Source organism: Lissotriton helveticus, chromosome 7 (assembly GCF_964261635.1).
Source record: "Lissotriton helveticus chromosome 7, aLisHel1.1, whole genome shotgun sequence".
NCBI classification, from domain to species: Eukaryota; Metazoa; Chordata; class Amphibia; order Caudata; family Salamandridae; genus Lissotriton; species Lissotriton helveticus.
Window position 1 is genome coordinate 280661217 of NC_136068.1, and position 24925 is coordinate 280686141.

General features: G+C 43.3%; 1 protein-coding gene across 1 annotated transcript in view; it reads right to left on the reverse strand.

Annotated features, from left to right (window-relative positions):
- The window catches only part of LOC144766735 (protein-glutamine gamma-glutamyltransferase E-like), a 361753-nt gene that overhangs the window by 38881 nt on the left and 297947 nt on the right, over positions 1-24925 (reverse strand). The window contains exons 8-9 of the mRNA XM_078650488.1: positions 21343-21446; positions 9366-9608 (exon numbers count right to left, since the gene is read on the reverse strand). Of these exons, the coding sequence (XP_078506614.1) occupies positions 9366-9608; positions 21343-21446 (347 nt within the window). The remainder of the gene's footprint in view (positions 1-9365; positions 9609-21342; positions 21447-24925) is intronic.

Sequence of the window (24925 nt, forward strand, 5' to 3'; positions counted from 1 at the left end):
CAAACCCTCCCTGCCTGGTTTTATGAGATGCACAACCTCCATTTTGTCTGCAACAATATCACCATTATCAGATAACTGGTGCTTACATTGATGTGTATGTTGAGGCCTAGGAGAAAACACTCATATATGGTCAGTGGTAGAAGCACATTTATGAAGGGGCAAGCATCGCTCATTTTAGGCCAAATTTGGAACTCACTTTTATTCCATATAGTCTGCTCGCAAATGTGTGCTACGCTGGTAATGCCAAGTGTAAGCTAACTGTTGGAAGCGAAATTTATGCCAGATGGCAAAGAAGCAATTTGAAACAGGCAACATAACTGAAGAATAAAACTGACATGATTACTATACCAGGAGTTTCATTCTAGTGTCAACTAGAATTGTATATACCATAATCCCCAGGGAACTTACCGAGGACACATTCAGGTGAAAAGGGAGACACGCCTTGCAGCATGAGTTTGGTATTTTGAATCTTAGCATGAGGAGAAGATAATGTGTTTTCCCCTTCATGCTACATAATTACTCATATTTTCTTGGAAAGGATTCTCTTGATCAAGGTGTTTCCCAGCCACTCTTTGCAGGTGTTCTGGGGGAAGTCCAGTTTCCTTCTAGTGGTGAAGACAGTTCCAAAGCACACGGTTCTCACGCTGAAATCAGCCTCAGTCCATGCAGGTAAGAGAGGTGGGGCCGGGTGGGTGGGAATTCGACGGACTATGACGAGGGGAAATGATTTCTTAAATATTCCCTTGTGGTCATCTGTTAAATCCCCCCCAACCCTGCCTCACCCACTACCACTCTAACCTGCACGGGCCACTCCTGGCTAAAATTTCATTCCTTGATACCTCAAGGTACACTGAATGGATGCTGTTTGGGGGGGTTGCATTCCTTTGGGCTGACATGCCCAGCAGGGGTTTAAATTCCAGAGAAGAGCGCATTTCAAGCACAGTTATTTCTATTCTGATTTCTGATGATATACAGAATCAGCTTCTATATTTTTGTTTCTGCTTTATGCTAAAGTGTTCTGGAATTCATAAAACAATTCCCATGTGAAATATTGCTCTACAAGACTTCTTTAAGGATTCTGGAGAAAAAAAGTCAGAGGAAGTGCGATTCTTGTTTTTTAGGTCGAGCCTGGGCAGCGCATTCGCTGCTATGCGAGCCATGCTGTATTGGAGTATGTACTTGAAGCCCGCCCACTCTCCGCCCATATTTGGCATTGGCTTGTCTCATTGTCCTTCGTAAACGCTGGCTTGTGATTCGATATTAGGCTTGTTACTCCCTCCTTAGTACCTCCTTGTCTTAATTTGTAACCCACCATGAGGACTGGCCCTTTTACTTTGGTTATTACACGGTATGTTTTCTTTAGTCTGTAAGCACTATTTTCTTCAATGAGTTTCTCTTACTGCAGGAGGGTCTCTCGTGTGCAGTTGTGACCACCTGGTTGTTTATTTAACTCGTAGCAAACAGGGAGCTCTTCAGGGGCCATGGGAGACAGAAGGGGGAAACTCCACAATGCCTTCAAGCATTTGAAATGCAACAGGTCTCGGATTGGTGAGAGTTTAAGTTATTGGCATTGTGAATGACAATGCCTTTTATTTATGTTTTAAAAACCAAAACATAAATAAAACGCATTCACATTTACAATCCAATAGATCAAACTCTCGTTAATGCGAGGCCAATTGCATTGCAGAAGCTTGTTTTCTTTTCATGTAGTGTTACAGTTAACAAGTGCCATGAAACTTTCATGGCAACTCATTGCTATATTAAAGGGATCCCTCACTTTGGATTTAACATAAAAGACATGTACCTTCCAGAAACGTTGCTGCAGAATTGTGTGATATGGTGCACTGACAAGAGGAAACCAACAAGGAAGTAGTGCAGACTATAAGAAATTATTTTGATGTCTTCCTCTCCCCATATTTCTTTAGAGAGAACATATGGAGGACCTGGTTATTAGCCATATAAGTTAATACCCATGTTTACATCAGGTATAAAACAGAGGGAGTTGAGGTAATGCATGAGTATACATATTCATCGGTAAACTAATGATGTCAATTTTCATTTTGTCATTTCAGGCCTCTTTCCCCGCTGTTCCCTTCTCCTCACCCGGCACCCCTAAGGTCCCGTCTGAGTCACTTGGGAACTCTGTTGTGCCTGGAGGTCGGCCTTTACTGAGTATCGTGCCATTCCTTAGAAGTAAATAGTGAAAATCTTGACCGTCCTGACAGAAACTGCTATTCCCCATTCTATCCAACAGTGAAGTGGAATTGTCTTGTGCGACCTCTGTAGCTGGCACTGTCAACACCTTCCTCCTGAGCTAATCCTTGTGTCACCTCAACCATAAAATAAATATTGATAAGCACCACCTTTCTTCGCCCTTCCAATATTGCTTATCCTTGATCTTTTAGAGAAAGATATAGGTCACTACAATGTCTGCATCCACTGTGGAGGGTTTATGCAAACAGAATAACTATAGTCACTAGAGCTGCTAGGCAGGGCATGTACGTCATCAGTGTCAATGGTGCACCACTATTCACAGATGTGGTGACTCCATTTACTGCTGGATGGGGGTCTGTGGGTCAGACATACTCCCTGATAGGATCCTGCATCCTCCTCTTAAAGGATCTTTAATATTATTCATTTTTTCCTTTACTTCTCAAATAATCTGTGAGGAGTAGCTCTTACAGAATGACTAAAGGGAGAAACAATGCAGTACTTATCCTCTCCCACTTGTGTGTCCAGTAGCGAGTAGTGACAGAGGGACCAGGAATTGAAAGGGAGACTCGCAATGCAGAGCAAACGATCTTGCAGGGGAAGGAAAGATGCTTTCCATAAAACCTGTCCATTATTGCCTCTTCGACCATTTACAATACTTGTGACCCAGGCCTGCCCTAATTAATTTCCTTTTGAGAAAGTTGCCTTTAACCAAGATCATGCAGACACACAAAAGGTGCATTATTTAAAAAGAGAGACTGATTTTCCTTTCACAAAACAAGTGACAGTGATAAATGAAATCCTGGCAAAGACAGATAAAAAGAAAGACCACTGAAAAAAAGAGTTAGCCAGCATCATATCATCATGACAAGCTATGATGTACTGTTGAGAAATGGAAATGCTGAATGAACCTACAGCTAAAGAGGAAGCAGTAAAGGGAAAAAGAGACAGAGAGAAAGAAAAAATGAGAAAGAAAAAATATATGTGTGACGGAGCGGATCCGCTACCCGAGTCCGCTGTCGAATGGTGGTCTGCCGTCCCTCCATCTCTCCCTCTTGTTTCCTCTCAGCAGGGTGACTGGCGACCATCTGCACCTTTATTATCTCCCGCAGAGACTGAAAGCGATCATGGCTCCTTCAACTGGGGATTCCACTGGGATGAAAATCCACCCCCATCTGACATCAGAGAAGCTCCAATACCAATAAGAGCGGATGAATCCCGGAACAGGGCGTGTGCCACCACCGGAGAGGAGTAAGTCGAGTTAGGAGCATGAGCGTTTGTGGTATATGCCGAGAAACCCAAAGAAGATGGAGGGAAGCGAGAGAGAAGCCCAGCCGAGGAGAAGCCAGGAGGCCAACATTCCCACGCATGTCTGTCACAGGTACAGGACAGGTTCTCATGGTGGGTTGGGAGGAGAGGTCAACCCTCCTCCTAAGCCTGATTCCTAGCCCTCCTGTTTTTAAATCACCTCACATCACTTTCACCTCCCTACCGAGCACCGTACCGCCGCATCACGTTGTTCACCAGAGTGCTTCACAATGTACACAAGTGTATGGTGCCTTCTTCACCCCCTGCCCCATGTGAGTGTGGCTGATAAGCCGAGCGTCCTCCTGATACCATTTTGTTTTCTTTACTTTATGCCTTCAACTCCCCTCCTCCTTTGACGGAAATCGGAAGGATAATGGAGATTGGATACCGGAAGTAGGAACGCGAAGCTGGAACCTACCGGATTGAATCAAGTGGCACCAGCCAAGACGGATACCACCCAAACGTCTTCAAGAAGAGCAACAACTCGACGCAAACATGTCTTTATAAAAATAAAACCTTATCTAAGTAGACCTGTTTCTCGAGTTGTTAATCCTACCCCGCCACAATATGGGACACACTCTACAGAACATCTCTTTTCCCTCCTCCCTCAATAAGACACACATTTAAGTTTCAGTGAAGGTTGCTTGGGGTATAAAACTATATGATTTTATTGAAGTAGATATACAATAGTACAGTTAAGGGATTGTTATCCAGTTAAAGTAAGCCTTTGATAGAGAAAAAATTGACATATGCATAAAGAAAAAAAGGGTCAGTGGAAGGAAGGAGCACTCTCAGGAAAAAGATATAATGAGAGTGGGATGAACACAAAGAAACTCAAAATATGGAAGCTGAAAACAGAATAAATCAAAATTAGCCCAAAAATAACTGGGAATGGGATGATGAACTACGTATAGTGAAACTGTTTACTTTCAAAGTGTAGATATCAGGGTGTGGAGGAGAATTTACAGTTGAGAGCAAAGCCATATATGCTTAACTGTTGGAATTAAAATAGTAATTCCAGGTTATGAGTTTTTATTGAGAGTGAGAACCTAGAAGATAACTACCAATCTGATTAGAGGTACATACGTGGATTATAAACTGTATATGTGTCTGGTTTAAGTTATATTCTGCTATTATTGATAATGATCCCTTTCCCGTTAAAGATTTCATGAATGTATATGCCTTTTTTGACATCGTAGACAACACACTACTGATGAACTTCTTGGTGTCTGTTGTCTGGGCCCTGTAATGTTTTCTAGAATGTGTATGTTCTGTTGTACCAGAGAGGCAGCAACAGGACACAAAAGGAACTTTTTTGTCACCAACTTCAACAGAATTTGTTATGTGGAGAATCACGTTCCCTGTCTTATTCACATCTGTTTGATCATTGCACGATCTTAGTGAGCAATGCAGTATCTTCCATTTATATACAGGCAGCCTTTAGATATGTCATTTTAACATGGGATCGTTTTTTCCCTAGTTTGAGGTGGGAAACTCTGAGGGAGAATTTTTTAAAGATAGAAGTCTTTCTACTACACCACAATTATCTACATGAAACCACTGCTGTTGGGAAGGGGGTTATTAGAAGTGGCAAATGTGTATCTGCCACTGGCAATAAGGACATTAACACAATATAGGGCCCAGTACAAGTCTTAGAAAATTATTCCCATGCTCAACCCTTGGTAGCTTGGCTGCGAGACAGCAGTCTTAACTTCAAAGACAGGTATGTAAAGCATTTAAAAAAAACAATCCAATAAATAATTAAGATACACTCACAACGCAAATCCAACACGCATTTATAAACATAGGAAACATTTGTATCTTTAAAATGACGCCGAAACAAAAAGAATCCAATGTAGGAAGCAGGAGATTTGATTGTTTAAAGATTTAGGACTATATAGCACATAGAAACCTATAGCCACTATTCGGACATCTCATGATGCTAGACCGGGTCAAAGTTTCAGGCCGACCACGACGGAGCCCTGCACACCTACCCCTCATGGTAGGTCTAGGTCAAAGTTTTTACCTTCTGACTTAGAAACTTTCCTGGAGCTTTTTTTCCCAGGGTCCCTTGTAGCTCTTAGCCAGTGTGGATTTGGTGAGGGTTTGCCGGCTTGCCTTGCAATGAGCTCCCGGTCAAACTTATGGAATTCCGACCTCTGGAGCTTTCCAGCGGGACGAACCAGGGATCCAGGCTGACTCGCAGTTGAAGGTGGGTGCTTTGGCTCTCACGGTTTGACCCGGTCACCTTTTCTATGTTCAGACTTAGAAACTTTTACTGAGCCTTGTTTTGCGGGTCTCTCGATGCTCTTCACCAGGCTGGATTCGGTGAGGGTTTGCAGGCTTGAGTTTCTGCCTACTTCCGGTCAAACTCTGGAAGTCGGACCTCCGGAGCAGGATGAACCTGGACGGTAGGCCCGCTCGCATTTGAGGGTTGCCGGCTTGGCTGGCCAGGTTGAGTCGGTCCACTTATGAAGCTTATTTCCAAAGCTGTTCCAAACTTCTGGCACTTCTTCCTGAAGTTCCCCAAAGCGTCCCAAGGTGTCCAACACATACTCCAATGGTCTGGCAGCTCCAACATGGTCCTTGCAAGTTTGGAACTTCAGTTCCCATATTTCTGTTGGACAAAACTCTTACAAATCCACTGGTGGTACTCCAGGCTGACGATTCTTGGTGGCGATGTTCCAGGTGAGCTCTGTTAACCTGTAATTTGTAGGGAGTCCAGTCTTTGGTCCTTTTGAAGCAATTTAGGTCCACAGGGCTGTCATTCAGGTTGTGCAGCAGGCACAATCTTCAGAGTGCAGGGCCTAGTTGGTGCCAATTAAAATCCTCAGCTGAACACTTCTCGCTTAAGTTTCAAGCAACAGATCTGAGCGGCTCAACGTCTCTCAGATACTTATTTCAAGTTCTCTGGGTCAAGCAGGAGGGCACTCCTGTCCAATGAGGTGCAGGGCATTACCCCAGGGCATGATCACATCTTCCAAAGTGTGGCACTATTTTCTCCTAGAGAGCACCATTTCTCCAAAATTCATAATGGCTGATTTTCCAACAGGGAGAGAAGAGCTGGTTAAACAGATGGTTAATCACCGTAGTCTCTCCCCCCTTGCCTCTACTCATTTCTTCCTTAATCCCACCACCTAGCTGGGTTCAAAGAGGCGAGGTGTAAATTGAAAATGACTTCTGCCTGTCTTCTCCTTTCATTGAAGAGTATGGTTTACGATCCCTCTCTCTGCTCTAGCATTCCCATGTAGCAGAACCCTGCCCATACAGAAGGGCTGTCTAACGCCGGGGGCTATTTATCATCTCATCAAAAGAGCCTGGCTAATCAACTTAACTCTGACCAATCAGGACATATCACTGGAAATCTTATAACATCTTCTCTGTACTCTTTAGGAGAAATTCAACAACACCATATTGTTGGATTTATCAATACTACTCTAGAAAGTCTTGGAATGGCATTTTTATGATTCTTCTAGCTGAACTTATTAGTTAATAATTTTATGCCATGTTAACCTAGGTGGCAGGGGATTGGCAATTGGTAAAATGACTTGATTCATTTTTCCTTTTTTTTTCTCAGAACTTTTTCATTAGCGACACAGGAAACAAAAAATACACAAACAAAACAAAGCAAGCAGCCTGAGGGACAAGACAATGAAAAGGAAAAAGAATAGTCTAAGCATATACAGAGTTGATTCATTTTTCCATCACCAGGGCTTATAAAAACATATCTTATAAGGATTCTGCCTATATCTGCAGGACCCCACACACCTGCAATAGCTAGGGGAGACTTTAGGGGTTCTGAATATGTAACCATATGGCAGATCCCCACTCCACAGTGTTCCCAGCACACAAGTCGATTTTGGGAAGCAATTTATAGCAATTTGGGGCGTGAATGTACAATTGCACTAAGCCCAGGGCATATAAAACTCATTTTATAAAGGTCATCCATATAAATACATGCCTTGGGGTACCTAATATGCCCAAACATTGTAGTTTATCAATTTTGTAAGTGCCACTAACACCACAGTCGAGTTGGGCACAATTTGTATTTTAAAAGCAGCCCTGCAACAAAGGGATGCTTTTAAACTGATCTCAGGCTTCAGCAGTCCACACAAGCCAGTGCAGAAAGGGCTGCTGACCTCTAAACTGCCATGCCCCATTATATATATACCAAGGACTTAAAGGTAGTTAAAATCCCCTGTCCTATTGTATGGACTATGTACTAGGCCCTTATAAGGGAGGTGATGCCAATCATTGGGGTACCCTAACCCATTGTGTACCCTGGTGTATGTAGGTGTTTTCACTGTATTCTAAGTGTCTCTTTCAGCATAGCACTGGCCCTGGCCCTGGTTAGGCAGAGCCCAGGTCCATCAGAGTCTGTTACCACCAGTGCCAGTCAGCAAAATAATTGGGGGTGCCCAGGGCTCAGGATGACTTTGCAACAACTGCTCAGTACTCTGCTGTCTGCACTCAAGGCATGCCAAAAGGTGTGACTTGGATTATGATCACAATCCTTTTTTTCAGTAGGAACCACAGTTCAAAGGGATGTTTTATCAGCTACAAGGCACGATATATCAGCTACCTGAAGCCTAACTTTATAAACCATAGGTCAGATCGAATTCAAATAACCAGTTATTAGTCAATTTAATAATTTAAAGCTTGTTATCTCCTTAATCCCCCAATCCTAAAGGATCCAATATCTCAAAATACCACTAGGCACATTGTCAACTTAGTCTCTTTATCAACTTTCAGGCAGGAGCTTTGCAAAAGTCTCAATTCTATGTTTTCCATTTGAATTCCAGCATGTGCAGACTCATTTGAATCAGACAGAAAATAATTAGCAGGGAATCAATGAGCGCTTCATAATCAGCCACTCAATTACTTTGGTCATTGTTCATTCATATTAAAAGGTATGGGAGACTCTAGAGTTTAAGTGAAGGATGCCATCCTTTTGAAAGTCTCCAAGCTATCTATGGGAATTCTTATATCTATTAAGTCTTGTTTACATTAACTCTTCTTCTACACAAGTTATGACACAAACACATACAGCTTTAGCAGCACAAGGGGCTGAAAATCAGAGGGACCCAAAGGTGGTCCACTCAGGGTAGCAGCCAGCAGACAGTGGCTGCAGGGCAGAACCCATTGTTATGAAAATGTAAGAACCTGAATGTTGGCAGCCTGTAAGATCAAGACTGCCATTAAAACTAACTACTTTATTGCAATGGAATCTGGAGGTAGCATTTGGTGGAAGAAGTTATGAAATGTGGGGTGGAAAAGTTAGAGACCATTAAATATGTATTACATGGGGATGGTGTCATTTCTCCTTGTACAAATGCTCATATTTGCATTTGTTTCATTGTGGTTCTGCTGTGTACAATATGAGGACCAAGACGTGCTTAATACATCAGAAAACACAGATATTATCAAAATGAATGTTGATGCATCTAGTAAATACCGTTTTTAGAGAATCCTTGAATGGCAAATCCATATTTTGTGCATTTGCATTTACTAGCCTGCCAACTGTTCCGTTTCATGGACACGTTACTTGATCATGATGATGATGACAAGTTAACACCTCATGTTGTGTTATTTGCTAAGGAGGTTGTTTGTCTTCCTGCTTATGTTGAACGTTTCATTGATGTTACACTGCATAGTACAGGTGCAAAGGAAGATAAAGCTAATTTGAATAAGTGCCTTGTAATGAGTGAGGACTTTGATAAATCCACATATTTTACCTGCCACTCCCTAAGTCTCAAATCACAAAGCATTTTCTGCAGCTATCTGTCTTTTACTCCAGAAATAGTGTTGTGGATCAAATCCAAAGTTATGATGCAACCTGCCCATACCTTCCTCATACTTGTAGCTGTTAGTAATATCCTTTCGGAGATTTTGCCCCACAGCCTTCGTGCTGATGTTCTTCCCAACACCACTGGAGTCACAACGAAGTTTCTCTTTTTTCTTCTGCCCCTCACAGATCCAGGAGACACGGTCAGCATTGACCTCGGCAAACACAAAGGGTGCGTCGTAGTCCAGGTCCACGTCTCCTTCTTTGATCGCCTTTACCGAGGTAGGACCACAGCGATAGATTCCTGGAAGCCAATGAGAAGACATTCAATAATCAGATGATAGAGCCACAACATGTAGGATACAGAGAACTAATGTAATAAAAATTGTTGCTTGATATTTTCTATGTGTCAAGATGCATGTTGGAGCAAACGCAAATGATAAACCTGTGTGTTGACATTGCACTTTTACAATGTGATCTTGCAAACACAACAAGATTACATGTAAGGATCCAAAATTGCAATGTACAATCCAGTGCTAAAGGTTAATTTTTAGATTGCCATTCTGTTTGGTATTTGTATATAACAGACCTACCACAGGGGTGTCCTTGCATGACTGTTGACTTAACCATAAGATTGCATACCAGAACTTAAATTCATGGATGGAAGGTGCAATATGTGAAGAGTGTTGTGTATGTAAATGTTTTGCGTTGTGAGTGACTGCCAGGGACGTGCTCCTATCAAGTCGTGAGGCCAATGCGTAATTTTCAATATGCAGGTGTAAGCCTGTGAAATTTCCTGGATTGTGCATTATGCGCAAAATTGTTGTCATTACGCATGTATAATTTTTGCGCCGGAAAGAAGATGACGAGACCTAAACTTGACCACTCTGCACATTCATTTGCAAATAACAATGGAACAGAGTTTTTTCTTTTTAGCCTGTTGTGTAGCTTTACTTTTATTTGTATTTGTATTTTTATTTTACAGAGTTTTATATAGCGCAAACTTGACCCGAATTGGGTATCAGAGCGCTTTACATAGCACCAGTTGCATTACATGAGGACACATTCATTTTTGTTAGGCACCTTGGGCCTCATTTATGAGGCCATGCCTCACTTTTACGCCTCCGGTGCGTCACTTTTTGTGACGCACCAGCAGGGTAAAAAATTTGCCTTGTTGCACTATATTTACAATGTGACGCATCTAGGTAGATGCGCCACTTTGTAAACCCCTGCGCTACATTATACCTGTTTTCATGCAGCGATGCGTCACTTTTCATAAATGAGGCCCTGGGAGATTAAGTGGTTTGCCCAGAATCACAAGATGTTCAGCGTCATTGCCAACACTTGAACCCAGTTCTCCAGATTCAAGGTTGACCGCCCTAGTCGTTAGGGCAATTCCTCTCCTCTCTCTTTTATCTGGCTAAAACTTTTTTTGTTTTTTTTAAGTAACTCGAGGTAACTCAAGTACTGATGCAGCTTTACACCCACTGACTCTGCATGCTTTGGTCGCCACTGCCTGGTGCGCATGTGCGATTTCCATTGTCAGTTCAGTAGCATAAGCAAAAGACTTTTCCCAGCTGGAAGGATAGGTGCAGTAAATCTCGGCTTTGATCTGCTGCCCGGCAAAGTCCCTGTGACAAAGTTGAGGGAGCCAGGTAAACGTCCACCCAAAAAGCAGCACTAATGAAGTAATTTTTTTTTTAATCTTTCCTGCAGGATCCTTCCTGGGGCAAGGAAGTGTGGGGAGTGTCCATTTTACCATCATTTGATAGATGAAGCCCTTTCAAGAAAACTGGAGTGTCTAAAAAGGCAACTGCGACCTAATTGAGAAAAGTAAGGACCTGAAGCCAAAGCAGCTTTCCTCAACTCCACCACTGCGGAAGAGTCAAAATCATGGATGGGATGGTCAATTCAATCACATGCCAGGCATTCTACGCCCAGGCACGGGTGAAACACCGTTCACGGAAATTTATAGGTCTAATGGTTTTGTCCCACTCCTTTTTTCTTCCCACTTTCTCATACACGTCAGTTCAATGTTCTTTCAACACTCAAAAAATTCAATTGTTACGTTCATACTTTTCTGAGTCAACTGCAGATCTGAATTTACTTCATCTTCCATGGTTGTGCCTTTTTTTTTCTCTCTCAGAGCATGTTGCAGTATACCAGAGGATGGCCATGAATTGAGCTTGATTTACTCCGTTGCAGTATACCAGAGGATGGCCATGAATTGGGCTTGATTTACTCCAAGACTTGGTAGGGGTACATTTAAGTGTGTTTTAACATCATTAGGGCTTTATTAACCTCAGAATTGTACTTTGTAAATTCCAATTGTTTTCCTTATCTTGTGGGGGACCCTGGTCGAGAACACACTCTCTCCCCAGCAGCTCCACGACAACTTCTCTGCCGTCAAGTTTCCTCTCCTCCTCCTGAGAGGGGTTCGAGACCTCTGCAGGCCAGTCACTGCCGTTGAGTGGAATATTCATCTTGATGGGCTAGTTCAATAATTTTGTGTCTTACTGTCTTACTGTTACTGTTGTGCCAATTCTACCGTTTTTTTCCTGCTTCCCTAATTCAGTCTATCTGAATCTACTGTACTGATCTACTGTTTTACCCTGCTTTCCTTTATTCATGCTTAATCTCCCCGCTTTGTTTCCCACCACTCTGCACGTCTGCTGCCCATCCCGTCTCCCAGCTGATTGTCCCTCCCCTTGTAAATGGCGGCCGCAACTTGGCCACATCGCTGGCACGCCGAAGGCAAGCCCAATTGCGCCTGTCCACGTCCCGAACGTGGCCAGTGCCAGGAACCCTGGTTCTCCAAGACCCTACTGCTATGATTCCACCAGCCTCCACGCACTCCATCCTGGAAGAGTCACCGAACACCACCCATTGACAATTCTCGTGCAAAACCTGCAGCAGATCCTTCACCTTCAACAATGCCCCCCCTACCACTGAAGGCCCTCCGGAGGCATACACCGCTAAAAACCTGACGTGCATCCTTCTCAACGTGTGCTACCGAGACGCTGTAGAGATATGGGACCTGAACGACACCATCTTGCCTGATGTCGCCTGTTCATGGAAACCTGGACCAATGCCACCTCCGGCCCTGACATCACCACAGCCATCCCTGACGGCTACAAGATCCAGAAAAAGGACCACCCCCACCACCCAGGAGGAGGACTCGCCATCACACACAAGGCCCCCTCTGGCTTTCCATATCCAGCATAAGCGACCCCCACTCCAACACAGAACACCTCCACTTCCAGGTATAGACAAGCCCCGGACCACACTACGCGGCACCCTCATCTACAGACCGCCAGGGTACCGCACCCACTCCGCAAGTACAATTGCTGAGCTCGCCGCAACACACGCCATCACCTCCACGGACTACATCCTACTCGGGGACCTAAATTTCCACCTCGACAATAGTGACGACCCCGACTCCTCGACAACCTTGGCCTGAAGCAGCTGGTCAACATGCCCACTCACAAAGCCGGACACACCCTCAACCCAATCTTTGTGGGACGGACTAACATCTGCTTCAGCTACACCATCCAGCCCCCCCGGACGGACCACCACTGCGTCCACTTCACCTTCAGCACCACCACCGCACCCAAGCCCGCCCTCCGCCCATCATGAAGGAACTGGAGCAGGGTCACAGAGGAACACCTCAGCACCACCCTCCTCCAAGACCCCCCCCAGCACCACTACCGACAGCAACTTCACAGCCATAGAATTTCACCAGTGGATCTCTGCTGTGCTGACAAGCTTGCACCCCTCCGCCACCCGCCAAACAACACCCTTAGAAAGCCGCCTGGTTCACCACAGAACTACAAGAAGTGAGACGTTCCTGCAGACGCCTAGAGAAAACCTGTATATTCTATATCAGTGTGATAAAGTGATAACCATTTTCATCAGTAGGCCGCGTTTACAAGATGGCCTTTTAGCCTGGACTTGAAGATTTGTGATCTAACAAATCGTGTATCAGTGGGAAGGACACTCCCTAAACTGTGGGCATTTCCTGAGAAGGGGTATTTGATGATTTGTTTCTCTATGAAATTCAGTGTTTTGAGAGGTTTTGCTTCTTAGGGACTTGTTTTAACCAGACAACCCTAGCTTTCGATTGATGTAAGGTGCGGGCGAGGTGGATAGAAGGCATTTTAATGTGAGAAAGGAATTATTTGATAATAGCGAGTGCTTTAAAGATTGAGGGCCAATTTTAGAGTTTGGAGGAACATGAAAATCTTATAATTTTTGGAGGAAACTCTAAATATGAAGTATAACCCATAGATGGTTTCCCCCCCCCAAATTCCACCCATACAGCAGAAGAAAGAAACTCAGCTGGTGCGTTTCTACTTTGTATTTACAGGGTGCTCCAGAAATGAGAGCATTTTCTGTTCCTTCCAAAAAGCGGTACTTAGCCATTTCAGAAACTTAAAAGCATGGATGAATCTGACAAAAATTCTTGCTTGGGTGAAACCTGCCTTCAGAGTGGTGTGTGTTTTGGAGAAGAATGACACGTAGACAGGATAAAAAGAATATTTAAGCTATCTTGGCCTGCATATGTTTTTATTGGCCTCTGGTTGTTATGCAAAAACGATCACGAAGACAGAAGAGTACATTATTATTGTGCATTTTCTACTCTTTATTCCATGTCAACTCATTTGTTGTATGAAGGAAAACAGACAAACATACTTTGCTCACCTGATAATTCCTCTTATAGGGGCATATTATCAAGCCTGGGCGATAAAATTATCGCCGCTTTATCGGCCGAAAACGTCCGATAAAGCGGCGATAATGGGCTTGATAATATGCTCTATGGAATTCCAATCGAAGCCCATGTTAGATGTGTTCACATCTAACATGAGCTTCGATTGGAATTCCACAGAGCATATTATCAAGCCCATTATCGCCGCTTTATCGGCCGTTTTCGGCCGATAAAGCGGCGATAATGTTATCGCCCAGGCTTGATAATATGCCCCATAGTTCGGGATTCAGCTCAGAGCCTAACAGCCAAACTAGAGATGAGTGATATCGGAAAATTCCAGAATTTCTAAACTAAACGCCAAATCCAGAGGAGATCTCACTAGTGGTAGTAGGGAGGAGAAAATTCAGTGGATTGATTTGTCCTCCTTATTTAACATGTTGAGGATTTCCCGTTACCGCCAACTATAAATGCCACATGATTTTTCTGTTTTGTTCTGTTTTGCTGTCAGGCTCCCCCCTGCTTTGCTGATTCACAAACTTGTACCAAACACAAAATGAACACATTTGTCTGAGGCCCAGACATTTTAACTGCACAAAGCAGGTGAGGTACCCAAGGGAAAATCGGTCCATCAAATGGGGAATGGCATGCGGGTGTTGTTGTGGTGGCACTGATTGCTATGTTATTCCCTATTGCATCTACAAAACTGCAGTGGGCAGGTAAAGCTAAGGGTAATAGCACATGAAATCTGCAGCACAGCCTATAGCTCTAATGTGCATCATTACCAGCCACTTGAAATGAGGACCTAAGCATCCAGAAATATGCATAAGTCATCTTTATTCGGTTTTGACATCCTGCAAAAGAGCAGCCCCTTTTCAAGCCAATAAGACACAAGCTTAATTAAAATGATTACTTCATGTAAGCAAACATGCTCTTAAATCTCTTTGCCTTGGTGTGCAAGAAAATGTAATACATCGGCAATAATAATTATGCAGCCTCCAAAACAATGCCTATATAGACACATTATGAAGAAGCAAAGACAAACCCTTTGACATTATCGCCACTCTATATCAACAGTTAAGATTTCATTAGTATTTCAGGTACTCTACAAACAAGGAAACTTACAGAGTACTATGCCTAACACAGTAAACAAACCTGGTATTACAACATTCTAAATTGACAGGTTGTCACTGTTGAGTTAAATCTGAAGCACACACTGTTTTTTTTTATACTGTCTATTAGGGTCCATGTGGGCAGGAATAAGTAGTTGTAATTATATTGTGAGCAATGTGTTGCAAGACTGTTTCAAACCTGAGTTTTCACACATTGAAAAACAAATTGGGTTTTAGTACTGAAAATATCGAAGTCTAAAACATTGCAAACTAAGTTGTTCTAATAGACAGTTTACATTTTGTATTTTTTGTAGCAAAATACTCGAGACCCTAGAAAAATTATCACTATCTCGCTTTGAAAATACAGTCATTTTCTTTGGTCTTAGAGGAAAAGGTAATGTATGTAAAAATGGGCAGTATAGGAAAGTGCCGCTTTTTGCATGGTTACTCTCCACTTTTTGCCTGACATCTGTTGCAACCTGATTTGATGTGCCTTAAGTCTTTGACAATCAGTTTCCCAGGTCCTGAGTCCCTTCCCAAGACTCTACCTTTATACCCACAACTGGCAAATCTCTGGCCACAGGTAAGTCCCTTGTAAAAGGTACCATGGGTACCAAGGGCACTCTGACCAGGGAAGGCCTCTAAGGGCTGCAGCACCTATTGTGCCACCCTTAGAGGCCCTGATCCTTAACACCCACACACTGCCATTGCAGCCTCTGTGTTTTAGTGCAGAGAAAAGTGAAGATTCGACATCGCACACATCCAAGTGTCATGCCTGCAACCCACTGCATGATGCCTAGGTAAATCACCCCTCTAGCAGGGTGCACTAGCCCTAAGATGATGGTACAGTGGCATGGGCCCTGTACAGCTACTGTGTCGAAGCCATTCTTAGACATTGTAAGTGTTGTAAAGCCATAAAAAGTATATGGTCTGGGAGTTGGTCATTACAAATTCCACAGCTCCAGAATGGCTTTACTAAGAACTGGGAAGTTTGGTAGCAAATGTCTCAGCACCTTAAAACTACACTGATGTTTGTGTTGAATTTAATGTAAAATGCACCCAGAGGGTATCTTAGAGATGCCGCCCAAAAGTCGACCAGCCCTGGTGTGGTTCCTGAATGGCTACCAGCCATTTTCAACCACCAGACAGGCTTATGGACCCCTGGGTAGAGAGCCTCCGCTCTCTGGGTCCAGAAACAACACCCATCCTAGGCTGAGGTGGCATGCCTCCTCCTCAAGGATGGGTCCACAAAAAGAGAAGCTTCCAAGGCCTGTCACCTTTGGAAGCTGTATTGCCTTTTGCTGCCCCCAGCAACTGGCACTGCTTCTGACCCCCAATTTAGGTGGCAGAATCGCCAGGAAAACCAAGCTAGCAAGAGCGGTATGCCCGCCTTTGCCAACCCAACACCTTAGGTCGGGAGGCGAGGTAAAGCACACATCTCAGCCCTCACTCGCCTGAACATGGGGGAACTCAGCCGATTATGGAGAGGCTCATGCTCCCTCCCACTGGAGGGTGGCATAATAGGGGTGTACCCACCCTAGGGAAGGGATCCATTAGTCCCGACCTCCACACCCCTTTAACGCCTCTAAATTTCGTGTTTAGGACAACACTGAACCATGCGTCCTCAGATTCTAGGAAGAAAAAAGGAGGACTGAAGAGCTGTGCTGACCCAAGAAGAATATGACACCTACAGCTTTGGGCCCAGCCCTACCGGCTGTCCCGACTCCCCCCTGACTACAGCAAAGAAACCGGAGTGTCCAGCAGCCCCCCCAGAGGACCTTCCGTGCACTCACCTTACAGTCTCTGCATCCCGTGAGCACAGGATGTGCAAAACAAAAGACTCCAAGACCAGAATCCAGATTCCGACAACTCCGTAATTCTACACTCCTCTGCACCCGGCCTCCAAGGCCAAAGGTCGAGTGGCCCAGCACCACAAGGAGGTCACCCCAGTGATCCTGATCTGGGATTTGGTGACCCCCGACCTACCACAAGCTCTGAGATGGCACTTCCAGCCTCAACCTGAAGGATTACCCCCTAACCACAACCAAAGGTGGCAGAAAGATTCCAGCCGCAACCGAAGCAGTCTGTAGAGCCCCATCGCGACCAAGAGCGGTCCAAAGAATCCAAATGCCAAAAGGGCCCCCACAGCCTTGGATGACCCCAGCGATTGTTCCCAGGCATCCCCTAAGACCCCAGCTTACCTCTCCAGCCAGTGACCACCTTCAGGAAGTCTTCCTGCCCAAGCCTGCAGCCCCTTTTCCCAACCAAAGGTCTTCATTGAGAAGTACAGGGTCCCCAACATCTTCTTGGACCCCTGCACCAGGACGCCCCAGTGCTGCTGCTGGTGCAGCTTCTGTGCTGTTTGTTGGTCCCTGCAGTGCGACCTTAACCCCAGGAGCTTTGCTCCCACACCCAATTGGCTTGCCCTTCAGTAGTCCCTAACCGAAGGCCCCCTTAGCCCCATTGGCTAACACTGGGCCCCAGCACTCTGCATCCAGCTGCCCAAGTACTGCTTGTGGTGCAACTCGAGTGACCATCTAGACCCTGGGGGACCTTGGTCCTAATCCCAAAAACTTCCACTCATAAGTTGTGTACCTACCTAAGAAGCCACTAACACTTTTTCTCTCATGGCCTATGTTAAGTGATTTTGGGCCTAAACTTTTTCAAGTGCTGAACTGATGTTTGTGTGGAGAAAAGAGAACTAAACTACAAAGTATAACATTCTTAGTTACATTGTATCGTGAGATCCTAAGGTGTAGTATCTAGGCACACCACCCTCAGTACTCAAAGTAATACAAAAGTAACTAAAAAAATAATCAGAAAGTAATTGCTGTGTAATTTAAACTGCATTTTAAAGTGAGACATACCTGTAAGAATTGCAAATCCTCAATTGCATTTCTGTGTAAAAGCCTACAATTGAAAGTATATTTTACCTACCTCTACCAAGTCCTGCTTGGTTCTGGAAATAAAACACAAGTATACCACTACTATAGATTATGTTTTTATCTCACCCACTCTTGAGGATTGTCTATTGAAAGCCGAGGTTATCCCTGCTACCCATGGTGACCATAATCCAATTAAAATAGATTTGAGATTCTCCCCCAGGCCGACTTATAAAAATCAATGTCACTCTAGGAATCTGACCCCCACTTTGGACAATCTAGGATTGGTTTGGAAAGGTGTAAATAACACTGACTTGTTTTATACAAAGGCAAGGGACTACCAGAGACTTATTGACTTGTGCCTGTCATCACAGCACCATAACCCTGAGGTAATTGGCGCCTTCACTAAACGTTTTGAGGCAATTAAATCAATACTATCAAAACCAATTGTCACAGCATAACACAGATCAAAAAGGTTCAACAGTGAATGTTCAGCAATTAACAGACAGCTATTTAAGGCCCTGTCAACCAACCCTACATGTCACAACCTTATTAAATCATTAGGCAGAAGTATAAGTCAGTTATTTCCCAAAAGTGAAAGAAATATTGAAAGAACGCCGGGATGCCCTTGCCCTTGCTTTTACTCCAAAGAATGGGAATGGTTTTTGGGCTGTGGTCAAAGACATGAGATCTGTGTGACAATCATTGACCCCGATAGGTTGTAATATAACTAGTGAGGCATGGGAGGCCCATTTTTCTATGATTTACACAGCCCCAGTACATGACGAGGATCTCTGTGAGCACCAGGCCCTCATTGGGATCTCAATATCTCTATCTGAAGTTGAGGAAGCCATTCAACAGAGCGTGGGTAACAAAGCTCCTGGACCCGACGGTCTGCCACTTGATCTCATCAAGCACAAACCAGATTTCTGGGCGCCGCTCTTACTAAATGTTTTTAACAATCTAACTAGTGCCCCGTTATCAAGTACCTGGTCAACCAGTATTATTGTTCCTATTTTCAAAAAGGGCGACTGCTCCTAACCAAGTTGCTATAGACCGATTTCCCTGATAGACAACACTCTGAAAAATCTAGGGACGATTTTGTACAATAAAATGAAAACATGGACCGAGGAAGACTGCATTTTTCAACCGCGCCAGTTAGGATGCAGGCGTAAAGTAGGGACAATCGAACAGTGCCTAAATCTTTATTTAATCAATGGAAAGTAAACCGCAGCCAGCGATACCCAATATAGCTGGCTTTTATGGACCTCACCTCAGCTTTCGATTTTGTCATTCGGTCAAGTTTATGGCCCACTCTTTTAGAATACAGTTTAGATATGGTTTTGGTTCATTTTTTAGCCTACCTGCAAAAGGATCTGAAAGCTTGGGTGAGGATTAGTAAGGGTTGTGAGGTTTCTAATGACATTAGAGTTTGTAGAGGGGTCAGGCAGGGGTGTGTCTTGGTCCCTCTCCTTTTCATCATATACATCAATGATCTACACAAGTCATTGATAGTACTCACCAATGAATTAATGGTAACACACTCCCCTCCCTATTATACACAGACAATGCAGTTTTAATGGGCCGTACACTGAATGCCCTACGCATCTTAGAGTGGGGTTTCGTGGATTTTATGGCCAGTTTAGATTTGTGAAACAATTAAAAAAAATATTTTATAATGGCTGCGGACGAGAACGAGTTTTTTAACTTCCTCACCGTGGGCACTCAAAGTTTACAATGCACTTGCACTTTTCCTTATTTGGGGCTGGTTTCTACTGCTAATGGTTCCTAGTCTGAACATGTGGCTTTGGCGTACAGCAGGAACAAGTTCTCTTCGGCTATTAACTCGATTCTTAATCTACCTCAGCCAAAAAAGACAGGGGCAGTTTTAGCAATTATGAAAATGTTTAAAGCATACCAACAGCAACATATGGCGCAGAGGTCTGGGGTTTCACAAAGAGCAACAGTATTCAGTGTGAAGAAAACAGATTTTGTCTAAAAACTCTTGGGTACACCGATCTCTGCATCCCAATATGTTTACCATAGCCATTCACTACATTGAAGACTATATTAAGGGCCACCCTGTCTTATTTTGGTTAGCAATTTGGAAACACTAAGCAGAGTCCCTTACAAGAGGAATAATAAGAGATTTCTTCAATTGTGAGAAGGGAAGATAAATACTGTGGCTACCACAGTGAGTGAGAGTGTAAGCAGTGTCAATCATGAACAGCTCTTTTCAAATCCAACTGAAATAGATAGTGTGAATAAAAAAGACCTTCGGTTGGCCTCATTTGCATATCACAGCAAAGCAAGACATGAAAATGAGATCAACAAAACCACTGTTGTAACCTACATTTCTATTGAGAATGTTTCACATGTGCCATCTAGTTATCTCTTAAAACCTATAGGCCGCTGTGAGAGGGGACTCCTTTTTCGTTTAAGGGCAGGCACTGTAAAATTCTTACTCTGTTTCCTCCTTGGGTACAATGCTAATCTAGACCATCTGTCATGTCCGTGCAATGGCCGGAGTGGGCAAACGATATTCAATTTTTTATTCTTTTGTAAATTTTATATAAAATATGCAAAATGGCTTTTGATACAATTTAAAAATAAATCTTGCCTGTCCATCATGAAGCTGCTTACATGAAAATTCTTACATTGGAAGATGATGAATTAGTTCTTCTTGTAGGCACCTTTTTGAAAGTCGCAGTGCGTCCCCGTAATACGATGTGCACCTTATCAAGGATGTTCTCACTGAATTAATATTTATACTGGTATTACGATTACCATGAACTAAGCGGACACTTTCTGAAGACTTGCTTTTATAATGACCATGAATGGCATGAACCGAGTTTACATTAATTGGAAAACTGTTGTATCCATTAATAATATGATGCATATTTATTCGTAAAGTTTTTATTGAATTCATTTTTATATTATTCTTACGACTAATATGAATTTGTGTATTTTAATGCTACTATGTAACTTGTGCTTTTATTGATATATTCCTTTCCGAATAAAGATTTTTTAATTGAATTGAACACACGTATACCTTTTTTCATACTTACCCAATTGGTCTGGATTCGGTCTCTGAGTGTGTGCATCTGCCTTGATTAAGGGAATACAATAAATGCTTAACGCACCCTCTGGATAAGCCTAACTACTCCCCCACACTACCACAAAGAGAGCTGCTGGTACTTACCTAATTTAGCCTCTGTTATACCTGTGGGGACTTCCTAGGCTCTGTGTACACTATACCTTACTTTGGTAAAGTATATACAGAGCCAGCTTCCTACAGGCAGGTATTTTGATTGACATCAAGTGAGAAATAAAGGGTTTTACCTGTACTTTTCTCCTGTGGTGTTGCGTCCAGAACTTGCCAACCATCATAGACAGCTCCCAGATCTTTCCTGGCAAACCAGCCTTCATTCCACACGTGAAAGTTCCTGATGATATGAATGAAAATTGAAAAGGGAGTTCAGGAAAGCAGACTGGAATTATCCAAAGGATAACTTGCTGTTCAGATCATAAGCAGGATCAGCTTTGTTACTTATGTCGACCACACAACATCACCCCTGCACATCCACATGCCATACAGTTTACAACATATCCTGGGATGTTAAGGACATCCCTGGACACGGTCATATTCAGCAGATGCTTTCTTGCTCCCCCTGTCTAGTACCTCAAGTCCCACCAAGTCACAGCTCTGCTAATATGCTTAGTTAAATCTCTCACAGCACCACTGTCAGAGCAATATTTTTCATAAAATGCTGTGCCCAGTGAAGAGGTTGAGAAATATTTGAAAATAATTTGGCAACATTTTGAACAAAGTTTATTATGACTGAAAGCCCATCCCAGACCTTCCTCAGACATAAGCCCAGAGGGCAGCAACCATAAACTTTATGATACTTGGCTGCTTTTAGCAGATCAGTATTCCCAAATCTTGAGAGAATTCTTTGGTGGCGACTTATTTTTATATGCCAAACTTTTATTTGAGAAATGGCCCTGACTTCACCCTCAGTGGATCTGTGCTAACTCAGTTAGCCCAGTTCAATCAAAGCCATTTAAATGAATGGGCAACCATCCACTGTGCTTTGTACATTTGGTCTGTTGGTCCTAAGGTAAATCTAAACTCATGTATTGTTCAAAAATCATTATTCCTTTTCTTGATTTAGCTTATGAGCGTGATTTAAAGGTAAATTACACAAACAGGAGACTTTAGATCACCCATGAATGGAGGGATGAATATGGGTGTCCTGGAAGGAATACTAAACTTCTGATGGATCAATTTGCCTCCTCAGACACCTTGAAATGTTTTCTTTGTTGCTTCCAGGGGTAGCTCCTCTACTAAGATGGAAGAGCATCGACCCACTGCTTTAAAGCAATGGAAAGGACAAATATAATGATATAACAGAGCATGATTTTCATTTTATTTTGTGTTTTGCAGGTACACTGCAGCCAGGTTGTTAGAGTGCATCCAGGCTCCCCTGAAGTCGAGGGAGGAGGAGTGGTGGCTTCACCTTAAGTGCGCATGACAGTTTGTCAGGCCGTCTCGGGCCAGCCAAACCTGTCATGCACACTTTGCATGTTCTCCACAGGCTCTATTGTACAGCCTGGGTGGAGAACATGCCCAGCTTCCCAGTACCTCTATGAGCGCTGAACAATGGTGCTCAGACCAATCACAATGCTGCTATAAGGCAGCGCTGTGATTGGTCAAGGGATTCTGGGAAACTCTGTACTGCCTGATTCCTGCTGGAGGAGAGGTGGCAACTGGTGACGGTGACCATCAGGTACGTTTTCTTTCTTTCTTCTTTCTTTTTTTTCCTAACCTCCCCCAACCCTCCACCCTGCCCGGCACTGTTCCATACCAGCCGTCACTGGTTGCTTCAAAACTGGTACCATTGTTTCAAACTATTTGCACACAAAGAGATATATTGCAAAACAATTTCAGAGAGCTAAGACAGGCATTTAAAATATAAGGTTTTTCTGACTTACAGGAAAAAACCATACTAAACATGAGAGCTAATTGTGAAAGTCTTTAATAGCTACATATAGCTGTTCTTTATGGGGAATCTAGAACTGAGGAAAAAGAAAAAAGCAACGATAGCTGCCAGTTGGGTTTGGACATGGGCTTCCTCCATGTTCCTGTCTTATTCTTATTCTCTATGTCTTATTGAATTTAGGGAGTTATTGAGCTATTAAACAAGGAAATAGGACACGAGTGTAAGTACGTTTAGACAAAGAAGCATGTTTTCGGGCTCTCTGTTAGAGAATTCTTTAATCTTGTTTTTCCTGAAGCTAAGGCCAACTAAGACATAATTCCTGTGATTTGCTACGAACAGCAAGCAAAAAATACTAAGAATCATCAATTTATAAAGCCATCATGACTAGCAGCCCCGTTTATCTGCACACCTTAGCCGCGGCCGTTATTTTACGGCAGTGCGGCGGTTCCCCGGAGTGGGCAGGGCCGCGTCGGCCGTTGGACGTTCGCAGCACCAGCGAGGTAGTGCTCGCAACGGCCAATGGCCGACTGCAGCAGGGAAGGGGCTAATGACAAAGGCAACAAATCTGGTGGTTCTTAGCACACCTGCAGCAAGGCCACCATTAGACTGGAGACTCAGGGCCAGATGTAGGTAATTTTATTTTACCACTTCTTAAATACCGAATCATACCGATTCGGTATTTAAGAAGTGGTAAAATAGAAGGAGGGAGATGTAGGTAAATCCAGATGTGGATTTACCGAATCGGAAATATTCGGTATTTACCGAATCGGTAAATACCGATTGGGTAATGCCCATTCATTCCTATGGGCTTTGAAGCCCATAGGAATGAATGGGCATTACCCAATCGGTATTTACCGAATCGGTAAATACCGAATTTCACAAGGGTGCAGGGGGTGTCACTTTGACACCCTCTAGCGCCCCCAAAACAGGTTCGGGTGCCATGTGGCAGGCATACCTGCCCTAAGGGCAGGTCTGCCTGTCATATGGCACAGGTGTGCATGCACACATGTGCATGCATACCGGAATCGGTATTTTACCATCAAATAGGATTTGAGGGTAAAATACCGATTTTTTAATGCTTGTGGGACTCAGAAGAGTCCCACCTACATATCAATTCTACCGAATCGGTAAAAATACCGACTCTGTATTTTACAGAATCGGTAAATTTACCGATCGGTAAATTTACCGATTCTGTAAAATACAGGGCCCTACATCTCAAATTGCATTTACCGGTCGGTAACGGCCGAATTCGGCTGTTACCGACCGGTAAATGCCTACCTACATCTGGCCCTCAGAAGCGTAAAAAAGACAATAGCAAGGCAGCAGGCAACCTGGAATTTGAATAACATCCTTGTATACCTAGGGATCACCCAATGCTATTCAATTTAGGAAAGAATTGAATACAAACATCTATAAGGAAAATGACATCAAAATGCAGTAAACAATCGAATAACCAGCTCCCTCACCTATCCCTCGTTGACTGCATGCTTTCTTCTGACCTTCTACAGCATTTCGGCAAGGTTTGCACAATACAAATACCACGTACATACATTCATATTTGAAAAGACTCTTAGTAACCGTACTTTATTTCACAATGCCTAAAAGAACTAAGGTGCTGATATCTTGTATTTTTGACTGGATTTCCATGTCCTGGGAGAATTCTGCATATTTCTTCATTTTCCCCAGATTTAGTCTATCTATTCACAAGAGCAGGATATGCTAACAGTAACTTTAGAGATGATACTGTTCCTTGAAATGGGGCTGCTGGATGGGGTATTGCTTTAAGACAAGTAATGTTTCTATTTTTTTATTAATATGTTTTAGTGTGACTGTTGTTTTCCACTGTGAGTATCCCAGTTTACCAAGTGGATGTTAGCAATTTATTTTGCACAGCCTTTTTATGAAATAAAATGTTTTTCCAT